Here is a 22,432-nt window from a genome sequence, read left to right on the forward strand (position 1 = left end):
TCTCCTCAGTCCTCACCTTAAGCAGTCCCCTCAGACTTCTGCTGCTTACTCTGGTGTTATAGGAAGAGTAACTACAGTGTAGCATGTGATTAAGAATGTGGACTTTGGAGTCTGGCAGGGCTTGATTTATCCTTCAGTTCAGCCGTGTGACCTTGGGCCTCTACCAGCCCAGCCCTCCCTGGCCTGTAGCTCCTGCCCCAGCCCTGGGAACTTCCTGCCCCTCCCTGATGGTCAGCATCTCCTCCAGACAGCCATCATGGTGGCTGGCACTCCGCAGCTCTCTAGTGCTTAGCGGGGCCTGCCCTCCCCGGCTGCTGCAGTCATCCCCCAGCCCACCTGATGCTCACTGGGCTTGGTGCAGTGCAGCTCCTACCTCCCTCTCCTGCTTTTCCTTGCCCTGTGAGAATCACTGCTCCATCGGCAGTGGTGTGTCTGACACGTTGAGCCAGATGAGTTGAGAGATCCCTTGTGCAGCTACTGATAATGACTTTATTAGCACAGTGCTGCAGCGCCTGTCTCTGGAGCCACTAAAAGTGGGTCAGAACTCTCCAGGGGCGTGGGAGGGTCAGGTAAATGAGCCTGTTTTAAATTCCTGGGAAAGCCATTCCAATTACAGGTGCCGTGTTCCCCCTCCCCCTGGGAAGTGCTGTCTTGCTGGCATGCGTCACCCTCTCTGCACAGCCCCAGAACACTGCTAAGCAATTGTATCTTAAGAGAACAGAGGCTGCCCCAGCTAGGGAAGAGTGTGCCGCAAAACTGGGTCAGGCCCTTCCATGGAGCTCCAGGTTCTGAGTGGGCTGTTTCTTAGAGGGTCTGGACTAGACCTTGCACTTGGGCTAGAACAGAGGTTCTCATCTCTTTAAGAACTTTTGCTTAATTTCCCATCTCCCACCTCATGAGCCTCCTTTTTAAAAAGACTTTCCTTGTTAGACTCCTTATTTATTGTTTGTCAAAAGATAGTATGCAGTAAATAGCAATAAAAAGCAAATGAAGCATGTTTGAAAAGGTTGATGTTTTAGTTTCTGTGATGTCATCACAAATGAAGCAATTAATCTTTTTATGTGGCCATTTGGAGACATTGGCCATAGCCTCAGGGCTCTTCATTTACCTTTACTGACTTCCTGGACAGCCACACCAGGAGCCCAGCACTTAGAGGACCCTAATGTGGGCAGGGGGCTCTCGGTTACCCTGGCCTCAGCATCCCTTTCTGTTCCTCACTCTCACATTGGGTCAGAACACACTGAGTAGGGGGTCCACAGGCTGAGGGGTGCAGGGAGAGGTGGTAGGAGCTGCTGGAGATGGAATATGAATGTCCCAGATTATCTGGGATTCAAAACCTGTGGTGTGTGGCCAAGGGCCTTGTGTAGTTGCCCCAGAATAACTCTGGGCATTTTATTTTTTAAATACTTTAAATTCTAAATCTGAGTTAATGTCCATTCTTAGACCCCTTTTCTTCTCAATTTTCTCCAACAGTGTTGGGACCTGGTGCAACAAACACAAAACTACCTGAAGCTGCTGCTTTCCTTAGTTAACAGCGATGGTGAGTCTGTCTCCTGCAGATCCCTCGAGCCACTGCACCCTTGGGGAGTTCCCAGTTCATTCTACCTCAACTGTATGTTTGTTGGAGTTGCACACCTAACTTTTGCACTGTGGGAGAGGGATTTGGGGAGTTCCTAGAATCCCAGAGGCTGGGTGGGATTTGTCCATTGGTGGCTTTATTCCATGTCCTCAAAATCCTGGAAAACAAAATTAAGAACTCATTACCATCTCTGCCGTGCACAGGGTATTTTCACACTGGCTCAGCATTGCTCATCAGCATTGTGTGTGGGGCCAGGATGGGCCTCTCATTCAGAAAGATGAGGCATGAGATGAAAGAATCAATCCTGGCTGCTCAGCGGATGCACACAGCCTGTAGAGGCCCTGTTCTCCAGAGTCCTCCACCCAGTTTGGCTGTTTTGATGGGATGGGCCTGGCTTACTCAATGTCTCTAGAGCAGATGGACTCTAAATCCCTGGTAGCAGTCAGGACTTCTGTAGGAGTTGCACTTGCTCAAACAAGTGGAAATGCATTGGCTTATGGAACCAAGAAGGCCCAAGAACAGAGCCAGGTGAACACCATAAAGAATCTTTCTCTGTTTCTCAAAACCACTGTCTTGGCCTCATGGCTGGCAGCCATTCCAGACCTGTCTTCCACCGTCTTAGCTCCACCAGGGGAGACTGCCTCAGTCTCTGGAGTTCCAGTAAAAGTCTGAGCTCATGCTCTTTGGCCCAGTTTGGGTTAAGTGCCCATCCTTGAACTAGTCACTGGAGGGAGAGTTGCCACAAAGTCACATGCTAGCCCTTGGAGCCAGGCACTGGTTCTCTAGCTGGGGGCAGTACCTACCCCTCAAAGCACTTCTAGAAATATGTGTCTGGCGTATTGGGTGCTGTAGAAACTAGAGGGTGGGGAAGGTAGTACTAGCATGTGGTTGGGGTTGGCCAGGGATAGTCATTGTCCTGCAACTCATGCAGCCCTGCACACTGAAAAATTGCCCACTCCCCACCCCCAAAAAAATACTTGTAGTGCCCTCTGAGAAACTGGGTAGGGATGTCAGCCCTGCCTAAATGATTTGCGCAAAGTGGACTGTGCAGGCTGCACTGTGTCCCCAGAAGTACACTGAGAACTATAGCCAGAAAGGAAGAAAGGAGGCTACAAAGCCAGATGCCTGCCACTCACCCCGTTCTGGGACTAAGCTGGAGAAGAGCCGTGGGGAGGCCAGTGGGGAAAACAGAAGCTGGTGGGGCCTGGCTCTCTCCACCAGGCCAGGGTGGTGGTACTTCCCTGCTCATCGGCCCATGTCTGATTCTCTCCTGGGCATCCTCTCCTGTGGTTCCTGAGTAGATGACAGCGGGCTGCTGGTACACTGTATCTCAGGCTGGGATCGGACCCCCCTCTTCATCTCCCTCCTGCGCCTTTCCTTGTGGGCTGTGAGTATGAATGGGCCCTTACCAAGCTCTGCTCTTTGGGTGTGTTAGGATTGTCTCCAGACAGAGGTTGAGGCAGGGGATGCCATTGCTCAGAGCAGATGTGTTTAACCCTGTCCTTCAGGGTGTTCGTCAGCTTGTGTTGTCACTGGGTCTGGTTATGGTTTAGCTCCTGGGGACGAGAAGAGGGCTCTGTCAAATCTCCTGTGGTCTCTTCCAGGATGGGCTCATCCACACGTCCCTGAAGCCTGCTGAGATCCTCTACCTCACTGTGGCCTATGACTGGTTCCTCTTTGGGTAAGCCTTTGCAGGAGTCGGATTTTGGGGCCTTGGTAACAGTCTCTGTATGTGAGTTGTGTAGTGGCTCCCTTGACAGGGGTTGGAGGTAAGGATAATTCTACCCCTTGAGAAGGACCGAAGCTGCTGATCAGGCCCCACCTGCCATGCTGGTGCCAGTGACACAGTCTGTCTGGTGACCCTGTCCTCTTGGCCTTCTCATCTTGGTGCTGCTGACTTTGCCTCTCCACCCTCCTTTTTTCAGGCACATGTTGGTAGATCGGCTCAGCAAAGGGGAGGAGGTGAGTGCCACCTACAATTTGTGGGCGCAGCTCAGCACTGAAAGAGGGGCCGGGGGTGGCCTGTCTGAGTTCCATGTTTTAGGGACAGCTCCTTGCCCCAGGTATGCAGGGATGTGGCCCCCTGTCCTACCTGTCCAAGGCAACATGACAGGACAAGCACCCACACAGTAGCTGTCTGTTCTGGGCCTCATGGGTCTCTGCCGTGGAGATAATACAAGCCGACAAGTCGGGTGAGCAGTTACAAGGCTGCCTTGGCTGCCTGTGATCTTCCTTCTCACAGGCCATTCGTTTTCTCTGCTCAGCTCTGGAACCATCTTACAAGTCTTTTCTGTTCCTCTCGTCTCTGCAGTTAAAATGCAGCAGCACTTCTCTTCCTCCCATCACACCCTTCAGCCACTTTTCAATGTCAGGGTGCCCGGCAGCAGGGTCCTGCCCCTGATGGTTGCCTCCAGGTCCCCTCTCCTCTGGACCTGCTCTTCCTTCCTCTTCCCACGTGCTCAGCACTCTCTACCCCATGCCTGTCACCACCTCTGCGCCCCCATCCTGTCGGCTACTCTCCACAGGCCTTACCTGTTAGTGCCTGTTTTCATCACATGCAGGTCTGGAGTCGGCCCTGAGTGTGTCCCCTAGTTGGCCCCCTTACTGCCTGGGTTACCTTGGGTGATGTGCTTCACCTTGAGTCTCCTGGTGTCAAGCGTGCTGCCTCACTAGGAGAATGAGTCCAGAAGCCCAGCACGGAAGCTGTCCCACAGTGCCAGCTCCTTCTCTTTGGCCCCCACTCCCCCATTTTCCCAAAGTGTGTTTCTCATCTTTCTCACCCTCGTGAGGCTGCTTCCTTCCTGGGCATCTTATCTCGCGCCTCCTCCTTTTGTTCCTCCGTCTCAGCTGCTCCTCTCCCCTTCCAAATCTCTTCTTCTGAACACTTATCGCGTCTGCCAGGGCTGTAGAGCTCTAAGCCTATTCCTCAGAGGCCTCCGTGAACTTCCTCAGAGGCAGTGACTTTAGCGTTGAAATCAGTGCTTAAAGAAGCCTCTTTGTAGCCTCTCGTTTTGGAACTTGCCCAGAGCTCCGGGACATTCTACCCTCCCTGTAATGTCCCTACCCCAACAAAGCAGACCAGATCTGCCTGCAGAGGGTGGGGCTGAGCCAAGTAGTATCTGAGTTTGAGACCTTGGCATCTCTCCATGTAGACAAGAGGCTCTCCTCAACTGCAGCGTTGGTCTTCAGGACCTTTCGTTTACCACCCCCGAGACAATGCAGACACTGATGTGTCCAAAGCAAAACCCCCAGGCCTATTAGTTACACATGATTGTGTCATCTCCCCACCTCACCTTGGAGGTTCTAGGAACATATTAGCATATTAAAGACTACAAAGTCTGCAGTGAAAACACCTGTTTAATCTTATGTAACACAATATTTTCGTATTGACCCGACCTGGGCAACCCTCTCCTTGTGGGGGGAAGCTCCTTGCCTGGGCACACAGAGAGAAGAAACTGACAGGGCTTGTGGGATGCCAAGTGAGGATTTCTCTGAGGGAAGGGCACATGGGCCAGGCCTTTGGGAATCACCACAGAAACAGAAGCCTGGTGTGTGCTTCCTGGAGGCCCCTAGGCTAGGCACTGGCTGGAAGGAAGAAGATAATTTGCTCATGGAGGTGGGGATGTGGGTGGGGTCAGGAGCCTCCTGCCTGTGCCCATCTCAGGCTTAAGACCTGACCCTCACAGCTTCTCAGCGAGGGAGGCTCTAGACCAGACAGTGGCTGCCCACACCCCTAGTTCTGAACCAGTATTTTTGGGTGCCTCTCCTAAAAAATGTGATTCCTTTGCCTTCCATTATGTTCCTGCTTTGTCCATGATTCTCCCTGCGCCCAAGTCATCTCTCCCACAGCTGTCCTTCCCTGTTAGCGTCTCTCCCTGGGAATCTTAGAAGAGTGGAGAGGGTACCATTTCACTTTATCCTTTTTAACCACTTGAGAACACACATGTTGAATTTGACGATGGTTTGAAAAATCAATGGCCTGGCCGGGTGTGGTGGCTCACGCCTGTAATCCCAGCACTTTGGGAGGCCAAGGTGGACAGATCACAAGGTCAGAAGATCCAGACCATCCTGGCTAACATGGTGAAACCGTGTCGCTACTAAAAATACAAAAAATTAGCCAGGCGTGGTGGTGGGCGCCTGTTGTCCCACTAGTCGGGAGGCTGAGGCAGGAGAATGGCATAAACCCAGGAGGTGGAGCTTGCAGTGAGCCAAGAGTGCACCACTGCACTCCAGCCTGGGTGACAGAGCGAGACTTCATCTCAAAAAACAAACAACAACAACAACAAAAATTGCTGGCTTAACCCTGGCCGTCCTAGGAAGGAAATCCCTTCCTGCCTTCCCCCGGTCCAAGTGCATCTGCCAGACCCTGCCAAGGCCTCTGTACCACCCACACCATTTATGGACCAGAACACCCACAGAGTCCCACCACAGGGCCACTGTCCAGCAGGGGCCTTGACCTGAGTGGCTGGCTGCCCTCTCCTGTGAGTTCTGCCTCCTTGGTTCTTCTCATTGTGCTTTGCTCTTTGGTCTCTCCTTTAGATTTTCTTCTTCTGCTTCAATTTTTTGAAGCATATTACCTCCGAGGAGTTCTCTGCTCTGAAGACCCAGAGGTAAGTGGAGGCCTACACGTGTCATGCTGGGCCAGGGCACTCTGAGAAGGGCTGCTCCCTGGCAGGCAGAGGCTGGCCACCTCATTCCCGCCCTCCCTCCCTCCTTGTTGGGCTGGTGCTCCCTCCTGCCTTCGCTCTGAGGCCAGGGTAGCGGTCCCTGCTGAAGGCCACTGGTGAAGAGGCTCTTCTGCAGGGAAGGCCATGTTGGGGTCAACTTGGAGTCACACTAGCAGACAGGCTTTGGGACAGATGAGTGGTCTCTGATGACCAAGAGAACAGGTGCGTTGCTGCAGGAAGAAGCCAGCCCAGGAGTAGGAGGACTCAACTCCCAGTGCACTCAAGCTGACTCTTGCCCTCCATGGCCTATAGCAGAAAGTCTGGCTGAACACTGCAGCCCCCTACAAAGGGGCAGAAGGCTGCTTCCAGCCTGGGAAATGCAAGCGTCTTGGCTGGCAACTGCCTTAGGACCCCTGTGAGAGTTGGGGTCTTGCCTGAGTTGGTTTGCATTCCTAATCCGAGCTACAAGCATGTTGGGCCAGATTTGAACGTGAACGCTCAGGGCACGAGCTGATGAGGAGGATGCAGACCTTGCTGGCCTCAGAAATCTGCACCTGTGTGTTGGACAGAGCCTTGCAGCATGTGTCCCAGCAGTGGACCTGGTGTTTTACAACACTCGCTAGGCTAGGACCCATCTCCATGAGTTGCTAGTGAGTTGAGCTGCTTTCCAGGGCAGGCAGGATTAGGAACGGGAGACAATAAAACCCCAGATAGATCTGGAATTTACTGCTCCAGCTTCTGTTTCTAGGAGGAAGAGTTTGCCAGCCCGGGATGGAGGCTTCACCCTGGAAGACATCTGTATGCTGAGTGAGTCCTGGGCCCCAACAGATTTCCCTTCCTCCATGCATCTTCCCGAGTACAGATCAGGCAGGAACTGTTCATCCTAGAAGTTTTTTGGTTTTTTTTTTTCCCCTAGTTATGTGGTATAGAAAGAGTAGGGGACCAGTAGGGGGAGAAGGTAACACACTGACTGATGGCACTGGCTACTTTTAGGACGAAAGGACCGTGGCAGCACCACCAGCCTTGGCAGCGACTTCTCCCTGGTCATGGAGAGTTCCCCAGGAGCCACTGGGAGCTTCACCTATGAGGCCGTGGAGTTGGTCCCAGCAGGAGCGCCGACTCAGGCAGCTTGGTAAGGGGCCAGACTGGGACCAAGGTCACTCACAGCTGTGGCCCAGGGCCATCAGCACCAGGGAGTCAGGCTGGAGCCCCGAGAACAAAGGGGGCCCCCAACAGAAGAGCTGAGAAGATAGCTCCGTGCTCCTGCTGTCTCTACTGGGCCTCGGAAGCCAGCCATCTGGTTGGTGAAGGGCACTACCTGTGGTGGCCCAGGAGCATAAAGGGCTAGGGCTCCCTGTGGGACAGAGAAGTGGCTAGGCAGGGTAGGGCAGGGGGGCTGGGAGGCTGCTATTGGAGGAGCTCCATTGTATCATTTGTTGGGGAGATAGGGGGCCATTTTGGAAAAAGAAAACCAAAAAGGTGGGTGTAAGATGATAGGGAATTGGGAACTTGTTTGAAGGTCAGCTCCTTTGAGAATTTCATGAAATTGAGACCCTGATGACTTTCACCATAGACATATGGCTCAAGATGTTGTATAACACAGTCCTGAGTGGTGGCTCGTATTTATAATCCCAGCACTTTGGGAGGCCAAGGCAGGAGGATCACTTGAGCCCAGGAGTTCAAGATCAGTCTGGGCAGCATAATGAGACCCCGTCTCTTAGGGGAAAAAAAAGAAAAAAAAAAAAGATTTTGCATAACATATGGAGGTGGGCAGTGACTGAACAGTGAGGAATGATTTTCTAGCACATACTTTGAGGCCAGTAGGCTGGTGTGATTTGGATGCCATAGGCCCTCCATAAAGACCCAGCCCTGCTATCCATGGCCCTGAGCTGGAGAGAGTGCTAATGTTTGCCCACTCCTATGTGACGTTTTCCCAGTGGAAGTAAAGCCTGGGCCTGAAATTCAGTGAGGGTGGGCAGAGGGCTTTGCCTGCAGCGGCCCCTGGCTCACAGCCCTGCTCCTTCCACTGCAGGAGGAAGAGCCACTCATCCTCTCCACAGAGTGTCCTCTGGAACCGGCCACAACCCTCAGAGGACCGCTTGCCTTCCTACCAGGGGCTGGTAGAAGCCAGGTCTTCCAGCTCCTCATCCTCAAACCATTCTGATAACTTTTTCAGGATGGGTAGCAGTCCCCTGGAGGTCCCCAAACCCAGGTGAGGAGCTCCAAAGCCCTTGCTGTTGGAAGTGGCTAGCTTTCCCCCTTAATAAGACTGGAGGGTCGGGGGCCCAGCACCTGAGCTAGGGTCTCAAGATAGGGTTTCTAAGCTTGCAGGCCCAGTATTTGGAGGATGGGTTAGTGTTTGGTAATAAAGCAAGGGCTGATTTGTAGAATGTTTTGAGATTCCTTCCTCAAACCCTAGCAGAATGCAGGGGAACCCAGAAGTGCTGTGGGCTGTGATGTGATGGTGGGGAACAGGGACTGCCTCCACTTGTTACCTTTGGCAGATCCCAGCCCCCTAGGCGCACCTCCCATTGTGATTGAAGAGATGGATCTAGATTCTGAGTCCCTTCTGGCTCTCACATCTCAAGTCTGAATTGGTGAAGCAGTGAGAACAGATGTTAGGGAGCTGAGCTACATGTGTGTGGCTGGGACAAATGGTGGTGACTGCACACCTGGAAAGGGAGCAGCTCAGCCAGGGTGGCCATGCCAGGGCCGTGGCTGAAGGGTGCTGCAGGAACGGTGCTTTCTGGGTGAGTTTAGAGCTGAGCACAGGCCAGAGGCTAGGACTGAGGACTGGTCTGGCACTTGGGGAAAGCATTTCCTACCACTTTTTCCACTTCATTTCCCGTCCCATTTTTCCCGTTGAAAGAATTCTGTGAATTGCTTTGTTTTCTAAAGCTTTGAGAATGTCTCGCCTTTCTGGAGCAAATAAAGCAGTGTGGGACTTCAGGCCCTTAGTGAATTCCAGGGAGAAAGGGGCATTTAGAAGAATGGGCATGAGCTTTAGATTCCATCCCAGATTCAAGTCAAGCTCTGCCACATCACATCCATGTGATTTTCAGACTCAGTTTCGTCCTTGGTAGTAATAGGTCTGTTAAGAAGAAAAACATTCTGAAACTTCTGGAACCCTTCTCCCATCACCCCTCTGATTTTCCCCTCTGGGCAAAAACAGGCAATGAAGGAATATGGGGAAGAACATCCTCTGCACGTAGGCAGAGCAGGTAAGCGGGAGTGGGCGTTCCAGACTGCACTGCCCACAGGGGCCCTGTGTGCTCACCCTTGAGTGAGCTCTTCAGCTCAGAACACTGCCTGAGTGCTGGAGCTGAGTCTGTGAAACTATGGCCACACGCTCTCTGGCCCTATAGGAGGTGTCTTGGAAGTGGTGAGGCAGAGACGGGGCCAGACAGACAAGCTCATGTGCTGGTGCCCCGTCCCGTCCTCTGTGTGCATGCCTGCTGCCGCACCACCCTTGTCTGCACCCAGCTGTCTTCAGGGCCACTCTGGGGCTGCAGTGGCACTGTATGACCCTCACTGTTCCAGGCTGTGGCTTTAGGTCATGGTTCCTGCCTCCTTTTCTGCCTGTGCAGCATTGCTGAACTACTAGGGAGGAAACCAGAAGGTTCCTCTTGTCCTCTGGGTCCTGCCTCAGTCTTAACTGCCCAGACTGCAGTGAGCTCCCAAGTTGAGGCAGCACCCCATCACTCGTTACCACACCCTAGCTCACCATCTTCTGCCTGCCAAAATATAGCACTTTCCAATCTTGTGATAGTGTCCCTCAGTCTCACAGGTGACTTTCTGCTTGCAGGACGTGGCTCAGGCTCTTGTGGCCAGTCAGGATGGCCACCAAGGCCCTCTCTTGGGAGGCTGAGGAGGATAGGGGTTGTCCTGACCTCAGAGCCCTGCACACTGGGACTTGGCCAAACTTGGGATAGCTGTACCAAGATGGGTGCAAGGCTTTGAAAGGCGTGGGGTGGGCAACTGTGAGGTGTTAGATCCTTCTACTGGTCTGTTTGGGGGAGGCCTGTCTGGAGCCAGGCTTCTTCTGACTTGGATGCCTGTTGGTCAGAGGTTTTGAAAGTCTAGATTATTCAGATTTGGAGCATTCTAATTATATATTTCCATTACCATTAAAATTAATTTAGTCTCTTAAAGTGCCCTAAGGGATTAGCTTCCCTGCCTCTTAGGTAACAATAGCCAGGTCTTTAATGTGTTAGGAGAAGCTGTATGGAAAGAAACCTTTTAGTGAAGCTGTCTGTGACAACCAAAATTATTCTAATGTGAATTCTTTGGGTTTTTATATGCTCCAAATTCTACAGGCATCTCTCTTTTAAAGCAGGATTCCCCCATGGAATGAATCTGTGAAGCTTTGTTAAAGTTAAGTAGTAGGTATGAATCAGGTTGGGAAGAAAGTTCTGTGGGGTGCCAGTTCTTACTAACCCCCAGCCCATACCCCTTTTTGGCAAGCCTGGTGGTTTTTAATCATTGTTAGCTATTGCTGCAGCAGCTTCTGATTAAGCTGCATTTCTGGACCATTGTTAAATCTCTCATCAGTAACAGAGTTGAGGGCTGAGACGGGCCAGGACCAGTGCTCTGAGCTCACATGCCTCCCCCACCTCTGGTTAGCAGGTCGCTCCACCTTGCATGGCCTTGGCCTCTGCTCTGGAGTCACACATCCTTTAGGAGTAGGGGGGTTGCTAGCACAGCATTATCCATGCCCAAGGAGGGAAGGTGCCACCACTGAGCCCAGCTTGAAGCCAGGCTACTTGAAGAGCAGATGAAGTTTGCTGGGGGATGCCCAGCAGCCTGGTTGAATAGCTGAGTAGCAACACAGGGACCAACCTCTGCTGCCCAGTTAGCTACTCTTCCCCCAACCTCCACCACCTGCTAACTACTCTTGAGCAACTAGCTCTGTCCTAGGCTGTCTGCTTGTGGGTGGGAGCAGGGTAAGTTTAGATTAGGTGACAGCCAGGTCCCCTCAGAACCCAGGATTCTATATCTTAGTTCAAGTACTAACTGTGTGTGACTTCATGACCTGTCACTTGATGACTCTGGGTTTCCATTTTCTTATCTGTGTAATCAGAGGCTTAGGTAATTCCAAGGTCCTTCCTAGCTGTATACCTTCAAACCTTCTGTATCAGCCTTGTCAGATGTTTTCAAATGCAAGTAACAGAAAACACATCTCACTGACTGAAACAGTAAAGGAAACACATTTACAGTCAGCCCTCCATATCTGCAGGTTCCACATCCATGATCAGCCAACCAGATTGAAAACATTCAAGATAACATAAACAATAGAAAATAATACAATGAACATGCAGTATAACAACCACGTACAAAGTATTGACATTGTATCAGATAATCTAGAGATGATTTAAAGCATATGGGAGGATATGCATAGGTTATATGCAAATACAAGTGACCTTGAACAATGCAGGGATTAGGGCTGTCCCTCACCCCATTCAATTGAAATCTGTGTATAAGTCTGACTCCCCAAAAACTACAGATAGCCTGCTGTTGACTAGAAGCCTTACCAATAACATAAAGTCAGTTAACACATATTTTGTATGTTATCTCTATTACATACTGTATTCTTAGGTAAGCTAGAGGAAAATAAAATGTTAAGAAAATCATAAGGAAGAGAAACTGTATTTCCTGTGTGTTCAGTAGAAGTGGATCATAAGGGTCTTCTTGCTGAGGAGGCTGAGGAGAAAGTGGAGGGAGGGGTTGTCTTGCTGTGTAGGGCAGCAGAGGCAGGAGATAATCTGCATATGAGTGGACCCGTGCCGTTCATGTGTGTTGTTCAAGGATCAGCTCTGCTACTACATTTTATGTAAGGGATTTGAGCATCCAAGGACTTTGGTATTGGTGGGGTGGTAAGTGGGTGGTGATCCTAGAACCAATCCCCTGCGATAAAGAAATAACGGCCGGGCGCGGTGGCTCAAGCCTGTAATCCCAGCACTTTGGGAGGCCGAGACGGGCGGATCATGAGGTCAGGAGATCGAGACCATCCTGGCTAACACAGTGAAACCCCGTCTCTACTAAAAAATACAAAAAACTAGCCAGGCGTGGTGGCGGGCACCTGTAGTCCCAGCTACTCCAGAGGCTGAGGCAGGAGAATGGCGTGAACCCGGGAGGCGGAGCTTGCAGTGAGCTGAGATCCGGCCACTGCACTCCAGTCTGGGCGACAGAGCAAGACTCCGTCTCAAAAAAAAAAAAAAAAAAAAAAACGAATAACAAGGAACAACTGTATATGGAAAAGCCTAGTGGAAAATCAGTCTTCAAGTGCAGCCTGATCAAGGTTCCAGCTCTATTTCCCTGTAGTTTGTTCTCGTTGCCTCGTCCTGCATGTTAGCTTTGTTCTCTGGCCAGCTTCCCTAATGGTGGCAAAATGGTTGACAGCAGCTCCCAGGATGACAACGCTGCTTCCTTTCTCATATCAAGGGGTCACATGAGAGCCTCTTTTTTTCAGTTATAGGTAGAAGCTGTGTGTTTTACTCCCATTGGAGGTTATGTGGTGGTCCATGAACTGATTTCTGAGGTGCCCACCCCTTACCAGGAAGAAAGATGAGTGTATTATTGCAAGGGCTTTGGTCAGACCTCGGTTTCAGTCATAGCTTTGCAGTCCTAGCTGTCTGACTTGGAAAAATCACTTCCCTTCTGAGCTCAGTTATTTTATCCTGTTTTTAAAGGGGGAAAAATGATTCAGGCCCCCGTAAGTTTGGGTTAAAATGAAATAATGGGTTGGACGTGATGGCTCATGCCTGTAATCCAGCACTTTGGGAGGCCAAGGTCAGATTATCGTTTGAACCCAGGAATTCAAGACTAGGCTGAGCACCATAGTGAGACCCTGCCAATACAAAAGATAGATTAGATAGATTGAATGGATGGATAGACAGATAGATGGATTGGACTGGATTGGGATGGATAGAGTAAATACTCATAGTAAATACCTTTTTACCAATGCCCAGCAAACGGTAGCTGTGGTTAAGGATTTGGCCTTATCAGTCATTTGTCTGAGAGCCTGTAGACCCTGTCATGGCACTAGGCAGCTGCATAAAAGGCCAGGCCTACATCCCGACCTGTGTGTTCTTGCCTGGGTTGACTCAGCTCAGTTTGTGTGAGTATTCTTGTACCCCCTTCCAGAAAGGACTAGCTAAAAGACACCTGCTCTGAGTTGGCTGTCAGTAGGGCATCTGGGGAGGTGGGAGCCCATAGGAACTACAGCTCTGGGTGCTATGAAGAGGGCCCTGGGCTGTATCCCACTAAGGAAGTGAAATGTTGCTGAGCTCCCACCCTCCTAGGCAGAGGTCCGAGCCGCTGGGATGTGGACAGGTGACCTCTGAAGCGTTGTCTGCTCCACCACCATCCAGTTTGAGGGTTGCTTGGTCCCATGTTCTCTCCAGTTGTGTAGTGGGAGAGCAGAGGGGGTGGAGATTGGACCCCTCTGTTTGCTGCCCAGGGCAAAAGGGTTTGGGCTGTTGTTGAAGCTGGCTAAGTTACCTGTGTTCTTAGACTGACTCAAGGCTTTTCCTCCCTTCTCAGTATATGGGCACAGGTCCTTACTCCCGGTGACTTGACCCACTGTAGATGTACCCTGCAGCCAGCTAATCCATGGTAGTATTTGTGGACACCTTCCTGCTTAGCATGGCCCTTTGCCCTCAACCCCAGGAGCTGAATGGTCACTTTGTAGCCCTTCCTTTGACAAAGGTCTCACATAGGAAAACTCCTTTGTAGCCAGTATGCTCACTCTTGAAAAATCCCAGAGTCTGCAGAAGATGGCTGCCTGCTGAGAGATGCTTCTGTCCCCTGGGATCACATACACTGCTGCTGTCTGTGCCGCCTAATCCATCCAACAGCTGCTCCAAATGCAGTTCTTGGCCGGTATTACCTGCTGGGACATGGGGGAAGTAAAGGGAAGTGACTAGCCCAGGGGACCTGGAATCCTTGAGGGGAGCCAGTCAGTAACTCCCTCCCATTGGCCATGTTTCCCTTGCCAGTGTTACTCTTTGGCTCTGGGGGAGTGGTTTTGGGGCCTGAGAAACTTCCCCATGCTCCTGGCCCCAGCTGTGCCTCATCCTAGTTAGCATCCCTTCCATTCCCTCAACATTCTGGTTTTTAGCTGTTGTTTTCCCACAAGCTACTAAAACTGGAAAAGATTCTACCCTGCAGCTTGAACAATAGATGAGATTTGTGGAGCTAGGATGCGCCTCAGGGTTGTGCCGGCTGAAGGCCTAGTGTGACCTGGAGGAGGCACAGGGCAGGCTGCTCCTGGGGAGCTGTCTCTTTGATTTACAGACTGCCTGAGCCCAAGTTTCTCCATCTAGAAACAAGGAAGCCCTGCTCTGTCGGGCCTTAGGGGCTTCCATCAGGTGACAGACCATGTCCTGTTCTCATCCGTAATGCTGCCATCACGCACCTTCTAGAGTTTAGCAGGAATGATGAATGTGGTAAGTCTGTATGTTGTAGGGGGTTCCGATTTATGGCAGCCTTAACATAGAAAACCATCTGTTTTTCCTGGTCCCAAGGTGGTTCTGTTTCAGGACAAATGTGCAATCATTCTTGGTTTTAAAAATCTCTTCTCAGCCGGGCGCAATGGCTCACGCCTGTAATCCCAGCACTTTGGGAGATCAGGAGTTCAAGACCAGCCTGGCCAACATGGTGAAACCCCATCTTTACTAAAAATACACACAAAAAAATTAGCCGGACATGGTGGTGGGCGTCTGTATTCCCAGATACTTGGGATTACAGTTGGGAGGCTGAGGCAGGAGAATTGCTTGAACCCAGGAGGCAGAGGTTGCAGTGAGCCCAGATCACGCCATTGCACTCCAGCCTGGGCGACAAGACTGGAAAAACCAAAACCTCTTCTCACACTCCCTAGCTGTGATACATCAGGCAAGTATCTTCACCTGTCTTACAGATGGAGATGGTTAAGGATTGCCAGAGTTGCAGTGCCTGGCCAGCTGCACTCCAGTGGCAGCTGCTTGGGGATAAGACTGGCCCAGTGACCAGTTGGGCTGTCACCTCAGACTAGGAGCCCTTGACACCAGCCAGCTGGGGGAGCCAAGGCCAGTGAACATTTTTCTCCACTCCCAATCCCTGCTCTTCATTCCTGTTTTTGGGTCCCTACTGGAACACCTCCTGCTGTTTTTGGATGAAAGAATAAAGGGCCAAGCATCAAAGATGATGTCCCTCTGGGGACTGGGACCTGGGGTAGCAGGTGGAAGGGCCTTGTTTGATGTCTCCCTGTCTCCTCCCTCACCCGCACTGGCTGGACTACTGCCCAGGACAGAAGAGGGGGGTTGGCTGTGAGTGGGGAGGAGGCGGAAGCAGTAGATTCCCAGCACAACTTTCTTCCTCCCACCCCCCAAACCTCCATCTGAAGAAGGCCCAATGAAGCTGTCAGGCTGCCTGCCTGATTCATCCCTTCCCTCTGGGCATAGCCACTGAGTCTGCTGGGCTGATGCTTCTGAATACAAACTATGGCACCGCAGAGAAAGGGGGGACTTCAGGACTCCCATTCCATCACTCTTCAGTCTAGGTCATACCCTCCACAATCCCCAAGAGGCCTGTTCTGTCTCTTCTGATGGGACTCCTGGGTTCTTTGTTGCCCACACTGCAAATCTGCATGCCAGGAAGCATGGGTGACCTGGCTGCCGGTACACCTTCATTTGGGTGCTAGCCTTGCTCCCTTCATTTGGTGCTGTTGAGATTGTCCTTGCCATGTTTGCTCCCAGCACAGGCACGCCCTGGCCCCAGGCTGTGGCTCCGATTCACTCTTACTGCCATGCTTTGTTCTCGTTTTTTGCTTCCACAGTAAGTCTGCACAAAGTACTGTCCTCACAGCTGAGCTTACCTGGTAATCTGTTCTTTTTTCTCGGTCACTACTTGTCCAGCTTTTTTTTTTAGACTTTTGGAGACAGTGATTGACAACAGAACCTAGCAGCCAGGGCCGTGCTAGCCCCCCAGTCCCCTCCAGAGCCTGTGTCAGGCATATGACTGACTGCATCCTCTCCCCTCTCTCTCCTCTCTGCCCCAGATCAGTGGACCATCCCCTGCCCGGATCCTCTCTCTCCACAGACTATGGCAGCTGGCAGATGGTAACGGGCTGTGGCAGTATTCAGGAGCGGGCTGTCCTGCACACAGACTCCTCTTTCCCTTTCAGCTTCCCGGATGAGCTCCCTAACAGTTGTCTGTAAGTGTCTTGCTTGAGAAGGCAGGATACTCCCCTGCCCATGTGAAAAGCTGGTGAGCAGTCAGGAGTGCTGGGTAGGAATGAGGCAGAGGCTGGCGCTTGGGAGCTGGCCTGGCCTCCTGCCCCTCCCCTCTCAGCTGCTGAACCCGAGGTATGAAGGAGGCCTGTGGCTGGTCAGGAAGTGCACTGGTTTGTGCGTTCACTCTGCAGCCTCTAAAAACCATCCACTGGTGTCTCAGGTGCACCCAAAGGGAAAGCTGCTGGACTGTAACTATAGAAGATTCTATTTCTGTATAAGCCTTTGCCTGACATGAGAATTGTTTGAAGGCAGAACAGTGGGATAGTGAAGGTAGGTGTATGGTGGAGGCCAGAGCCAGAGTGGTGCTGGGTTAGCCCAAAGCTGTGCTCCTGAGCAGAATCTAGGGTGACTTGCTGTCTCTACCCACCTTGTCTTCTGTTTTTGCCTCTGGGCAGGAATAAGAATTGGATGGGGATTCTAGATCCTACACCTACAAAACCCTGAGTTTCCAGCCCCTACAATGTGTCCACCTGACTGGAGCAGCTGCCTCCGGGGAAATCACCTGCCCCTGGCCTGTTTTACCACTTCATGGATGTCAGGCAGGAGAAAGCCTCCGGTGGCCGGGGGAGCAAGACCTGCTTCTCAGCTGTGGTGCCTGAGGGCCCCTCAGCAAGCTTTCCCTTCACCTCCATACCATGGGCTGGATGAATGGCACATGCTGGGGCCTCACCGCCAGCACCGCAATCCAGCTCATCCCCACCCATGTTGGTGTGTGGAGGCAAGGTGCCTTGCGGAGTTGGGAAGGGAAAGGGGGCCCTGGATCCTAACTGAGGGCAGTCAGGAGCCAGTCAGACCTTGAAATTCCAGGATGGCACAGGTCCTGGCCCTGCAGCTGTGAAGTCACCAAAGAGCTTCTGAGGTCACTGTGCCTGGCACAGCCTCCTCTACAGCCAGCCCCTAGGCCAGAAACAAGATCTCTTCGATTTTTGAAGGTTAAAAATAAAAAAATTGCAGGCCAGGTGTGGTGGCTCATGCCTGTAATCCCAGCACTTTGGGAGGCCAAGGCAGGTGGATCACCTAAGGTCAAGAGTTCGAGACCAACCTGACCAACATGGAGAAACCCTGTCTCTACTAAAAATAGAAAATTAGCTGGGCGAGGTGGTACGTTCCTGTAATCCCAGCTACTCGAGAGGCTGAGGCAGGAGAATCGCTTGAAACCGGGAAGTGGAGGTTGTGGTGAGCCAAGATCGTGCCATTGCACTCCAGTCTGAGCAACAAGAGCAAACCTCTCAAAAAAAAAAAAAAACAATTGCACCTTTCTGTAGAGACTTCCTACTCCAGCCCTGTTTGCCCAAAAGCCATCTCTGAAGGAAGCACAGATACCCCTGCTTGATAGCACCCCTCACTTACCTGGGAACTGGCAACTCCAGCCCCGATCACCCACCCTAGAACCTACTAAATAAATTTAGGCCCCAGGCAGCACTCCAAGCCAACCCTTTAGTTCTGGGAGGTACTTAAGAGGAGGGCTGGATTCTGTGTGATCTCAAGGCCTCCAAGATTGTGGGATGCGGTCAGAGTTGATTCCTGTGAAGCCGTGCAGCATGTGGGTGCAGCACTTGGGCTTTGGTATCAGAGAAACAAGTCCAAATCCTAGCTGCTCTATTCACCAACTGTATCTTCGAGTGTCAGCCTTGCCTTTTCTGAGCCTGTTAGCTCATCTCTCAAGAAGGAATGGCACTGTAGTACCTCCCTTGCCTGGTATGTGTCCTTAAATGGATCTACATAGCCTCTCTTGTTTTCTCGTCTCTCAGGAGGTTGTGGTCTCTGTCCCTTCCATCTCTCAGAAATGGGCAGCCCAGCCATGGCGGGGGTGTGGCGGGGGTGGGGGTGGGCAGGGCAGCGAGAATGCTCATGTATAGATCTTTGGATGTTCCCTGTGAGTGTAAACTAATTGGTCTGTTTCCCCTTCGTATGCTGTAAGGAGAAGCTAAGGCAAGCATGCATGGCCTTTGGCCTGTGTGAAATTAGAAAGTAAAAAGATCTCGTGCCATGCTTCTCCCCCAGTTACCAGGAGAGACTTCAAGATTGTTCATGGTAGTGCAGGAATCCGGTCTCAGCTCCATGTTCTTAGTGCTGCTGCAGGAGCGATTTGACTTTTCTTTGTCCAGAGCCTACTGCTTCCATCTCTCACGTTTCACTCCCACTGGTCTGCTTTCCCTTGAGTCCTGTCTGTCTCCCCACTTATTTACCTCAGGACTGTCATTTATCCTCAGACACCCCTCTGCTCCCACAAGCCCTGGGTACAAGTCATTGAGGCTTTGGGATTGGGTTAACTTCAGCTGCCTCTGACACATTTCCAGGGAGGGACTGTCCAGGCGTTGGTTTCTTGGGGGTGGATTTGGAGCAAGATTAGTAGGCATGGCTGGTCTTAGTATTTAGGTGTAAATACTTAGTATTTAGGTGTATGTAGGTGAGGGCTCTTCTCATGTAGGTCTGTGACCCCTAGAGAGGGCCCTCCAGGGACCCATCGGGAGAACACCATGTGAGTACCTGACCTTTGAGTCGAGTCCACAGGCCTCTTCTATTAAAGGCCCTTGGGGATGTCACACAGCCTCATGTGGAGTCACACTTTGATAAGCCTGAGTTGTGTGCACTTGTTTCCCTTCTTGACTTGTAATTTCAAGGTAAGGAAAGAAGAGGGGCTTTCATCTGTGATCCAAGCCTACAGAGGCCAAGAGAGGAATGGGGGATAGAATCAGAACACAGATCTTTCTGGAAAAGCGAGCACCCTTTCAGCTGTTTACCTGGGAACCACAGTGACGGAAGGTGTAGCTAAAGCCCTAGAGGTTTCCAGCGGGGAACCCTGCCCTCAACCCAGCAGACAGTGGGTTCTTCCAGGGCAATAGCTTCCTCCTAAGATGCATCATGTCTACGCCTCAAGGCTGAGGCCTTTTTCTTTTTTTTTTTAGACACAGTCTCACTCTGTTGCCCAGGCTGGAGTGCAGTGGTGCAGTCTGGCTCACTGTAACCTCTGCCTCCGGGGATCAAGTGATTCTCCTGCCTTCAGCCTCCCAAATAGCTGGGATTACAGGCACATGCCACCATGCCCGGTTAATTTTTGTATTTTTAGTAGAGACAAGGTTTTGCCATGTTGGCCAGGCTGGTCTCGAACTCCTGACCTGCCTCGGCCTCCCAAAGTGCTGGGATTACAGGCATAAGCCACCACACCCGGCCAAGGCTGAGGCCTTTCAACAGCTGTGGCCTGCTGCCAGATTTCAGGGGCCTCCTTACTGTTAGGTATAAAACTTCATGCCTCAGCTTGCCCTTCCCGAGGAGTGGAAGCAGAGAGCTGCTGGGGCAAATTCCCTCCTGCTTAGCTACCCTCCTTCCCAGTGATCGCAAAGAAAGTTATTTTCACAACAGGTCAGGTCAGGCCAGGCATGGCACAGTTGCTCACGCCTGTAATCCCAGCACTGTGGGAGGCCAAGGCAGGCAGATCAGTAGAGTCCAGAAGTTTGAGACCAGCCTGGGCAACATGGTAAACCCCATCATGGTGACATGTGCCTGCAGTCCCAGCTACTTGAGGAGCTGAGGCGGGAGAATGGCTTGAGCCCGGGAGGTTGAGGCTATAGTGAGCCCTGATTGTGCCACTGCACTCCAGCCTGGGCAATAGAGTGAGACCTTGTCTCAAGAAAAAGAAAAAAAAAAAAAGGTTAGTGTCCCAGTAAAAGTTCCTGCTCTAGGTGGGAACAGTAGCCTGAAGGCTTTGAGGAATGGTTTAAGGGAAAACAGGGCCAGATATCTGGGGCCTGAACCACAAGGATAGCATGGCCATAAGACAGACACTGGATTTGCACAGTCAGAAGCACAAGGACAGGTGGTGTGGAGGGAGGATGCTGGGTCCTGTCCCAGGGTAATGTCTTTGTTCTTTCTCTTTCCCTCCCCATAGGCTTGCAGCCCTGAGTGATCGAGAGACTCGGCTGCAGGAGGTGCGCTCAGCCTTCTTGGCTGCGTACAGCAGCACGGTGGGGCTTCGGGCAGTAGCCCCCAGTCCCTCTGGTGCCATCGGGGGCCTGTTGGAGCAGTTTGCCCGTGGTGTCGGACTCCGGGGCATCAGCAGCAATGCCTTGTGAAGAAGCCAGCCCATGACAATTTCCTGCTCCTCTCTCAGCTGAGCCCTTAGCAGAATCAAAGCCATGCCTGGCCAAAGGGGTACTTCCAGGTCAGGGGAAATTTCACTCCCCCATCTCCATCATGTACATGGCAGCCCCAAAGCTGAGCAAGGCCAAAGACAGGGTTTTCCAACCCCCAGCCTCTTGACTGGTGACCACCACCCCTTGTCACTGTCTCCCACCCACCCCGTCTTTGTTGGGATTCCCATCAACTCTCAGAACTGTGTGGGGTTTCCCTGGGGCCTTGTGGAAGCCATGACTTCACAAAGACCCTAGCTCTCAATTCTTGTTTCCTGGGGAGGAGGGGTCACCTGCACTGAGAATGAGGCAGTTTGACACAGATCACAAAATAAAATCAAAGTCTTTTTGAACAGCCACTCGTGTCCTCATTTGGTTATTGTCTTTGTGGAGCTATTAGGAAGGTTATCATTGTCCTTTTTGCTGAACAAGGGGTGTTTAAGTGGAGGACAGGTGAAACAGGAGGAGAACTGGTGACAGGTGTACCTCTCCACTCGTGAGCCATGGTAGTCCTGCAGTGGGGACAATACTCAAGACTGTTGAGGATAGTGGTTCTCAGGCCTAAGCAGGTCCTAGTCACCTAGGGGGCCTGATTAGCTGTGCACATTCCCAGGGCTGCCTGAGCTTTAGCCTTTGGGTTGCTAAGGAAGTTGCCGGGGAATTAGGAGCTGGAGGATTTTTTTTTTTTTTTTTTTTTTGATTTTTTGAGATGGAGTCTCACTGTCATCCAAGCTGGAGTGCAGTGGCACAATCTTGGTTCACTGCAACCCCTGCCTCCTGGGTTCAAATGATCCTCCTGCCTCAGCCTCCCGAGTAGGTATGTGAACATGCCACTGTCCCCAGCTAATTTTTGTATTTTTAGTAGAGGTGGGGTTTCACCATGTTGGCCAGGCCACTCTCAAACTCCTGAGCTCAAGTGATCTGCCTGCCTCGGCCTCCTAAAGTGCTGGGATTACAGGCATGAGCCACCGCACCCGACCAGGATCTTCATCTTTAATAAGTTCTGTAGGCAGCATGGTCCTGGTACAAGTGACCTGCAGCCCTTACCTTGAGGCCTGCCTATGGAGGAGGGACTGGCTTCTAAAGCTTTGGAGATAGCAATTGATGTGCATGTGGTGGGGGAGAGCCTGGCTGACCTCTCTCCCCCACCTGTAGGCTGACCTACAGTGTGGCCTACAGTAGATTGCGTCATGAGAGTGTGTCCGCATCTGTAATGCCATGAAAGTTGTGAGGGTTTAAAGGCATGGGCAGACAGCTTTGCACAGTGCTTAACAGCCACCATGTACTGTCATCAGTGTGAATACCCAGAGAACAAATCATAAATACCAGTGAATGTTTGTTGAGCACTTGCTATGTTCTAAGTGCTTTCCTTGGGTTATCTCAGTAAAATTTTACAGCACCTAAAGTAGCTGCTGTTAAGGGCCTTTCTAACGGTCTTTCACGGTCAAGCCACAGAGATGTTGAGTAACTTGTCCAAGGTCACACAGCTAATAAGAGACGTATTTTTCCTATTCAGAGACCTAGGCAGGCTGGGAATGGGAAAGGGCAGAAACACTAAGGGAGTGGCTCAATAAGAGGCAACAATTCCAACGCCCACCAGGTGCCCCAAATGCTTCAGCATCATGGACAACTCTAGGGGGCTTGGGTTTCCACCCCAGAGAGTTGCGCAGGGTGGACTCTACCAAGGTGTGGGTTGGAGTTGGGGGTCGGGGTGAGGTTCCCCGCTGGCTCCAGGCTGCTCCAATGGGGCGGGGGCCGCCCGCAGGGCCGGGCGGGGCTGTACTG

The 22,432-nt window shown here is 51.7% G+C and overlaps 1 protein-coding gene across 3 annotated transcripts in view; it reads left to right on the forward strand.

Moving 5' to 3' along the window:
• MTMR14 (myotubularin related protein 14) overlaps window positions 1–21,007 on the forward strand; it is a 59,052-nt gene extending 38,045 nt beyond the window's left edge. The window contains exons 10-19 of one of the 3 annotated variants that reach the window (XM_011952225.1): window positions 1,474–1,540; window positions 2,881–2,966; window positions 3,184–3,260; window positions 3,505–3,541; window positions 6,119–6,189; window positions 6,995–7,053; window positions 7,240–7,378; window positions 8,279–8,458; window positions 16,283–16,438; window positions 20,407–21,006. In XM_011952225.1, coding sequence (XP_011807615.1) covers window positions 1,474–1,540; window positions 2,881–2,966; window positions 3,184–3,260; window positions 3,505–3,541; window positions 6,119–6,189; window positions 6,995–7,053; window positions 7,240–7,378; window positions 8,279–8,458; window positions 16,283–16,438; window positions 20,407–20,590 — 1,056 coding nt within the window. In that variant the 3' untranslated portion in view covers window positions 20,591–21,006. Of the gene's footprint in view, window positions 1–1,473; window positions 1,541–2,880; window positions 2,967–3,183; window positions 3,261–3,504; window positions 3,542–6,118; window positions 6,190–6,994; window positions 7,054–7,239; window positions 7,379–8,278; window positions 8,459–16,282; window positions 16,439–20,406 lie in introns of all 3 variants that reach the window. The other 2 variants (XM_011952226.1, XM_011952227.1) reach the window with 2 other exon arrangements.
• The last annotated feature ends 1,425 nt before the right edge of the window (window positions 21,008–22,432 follow it).

Source organism: Colobus angolensis, unplaced genomic scaffold (assembly GCF_000951035.1).
Source record: "Colobus angolensis palliatus isolate OR3802 unplaced genomic scaffold, Cang.pa_1.0 Scaffold34, whole genome shotgun sequence".
Lineage (NCBI taxonomy): Eukaryota > Metazoa > Chordata > Mammalia > Primates > Cercopithecidae > Colobus > Colobus angolensis.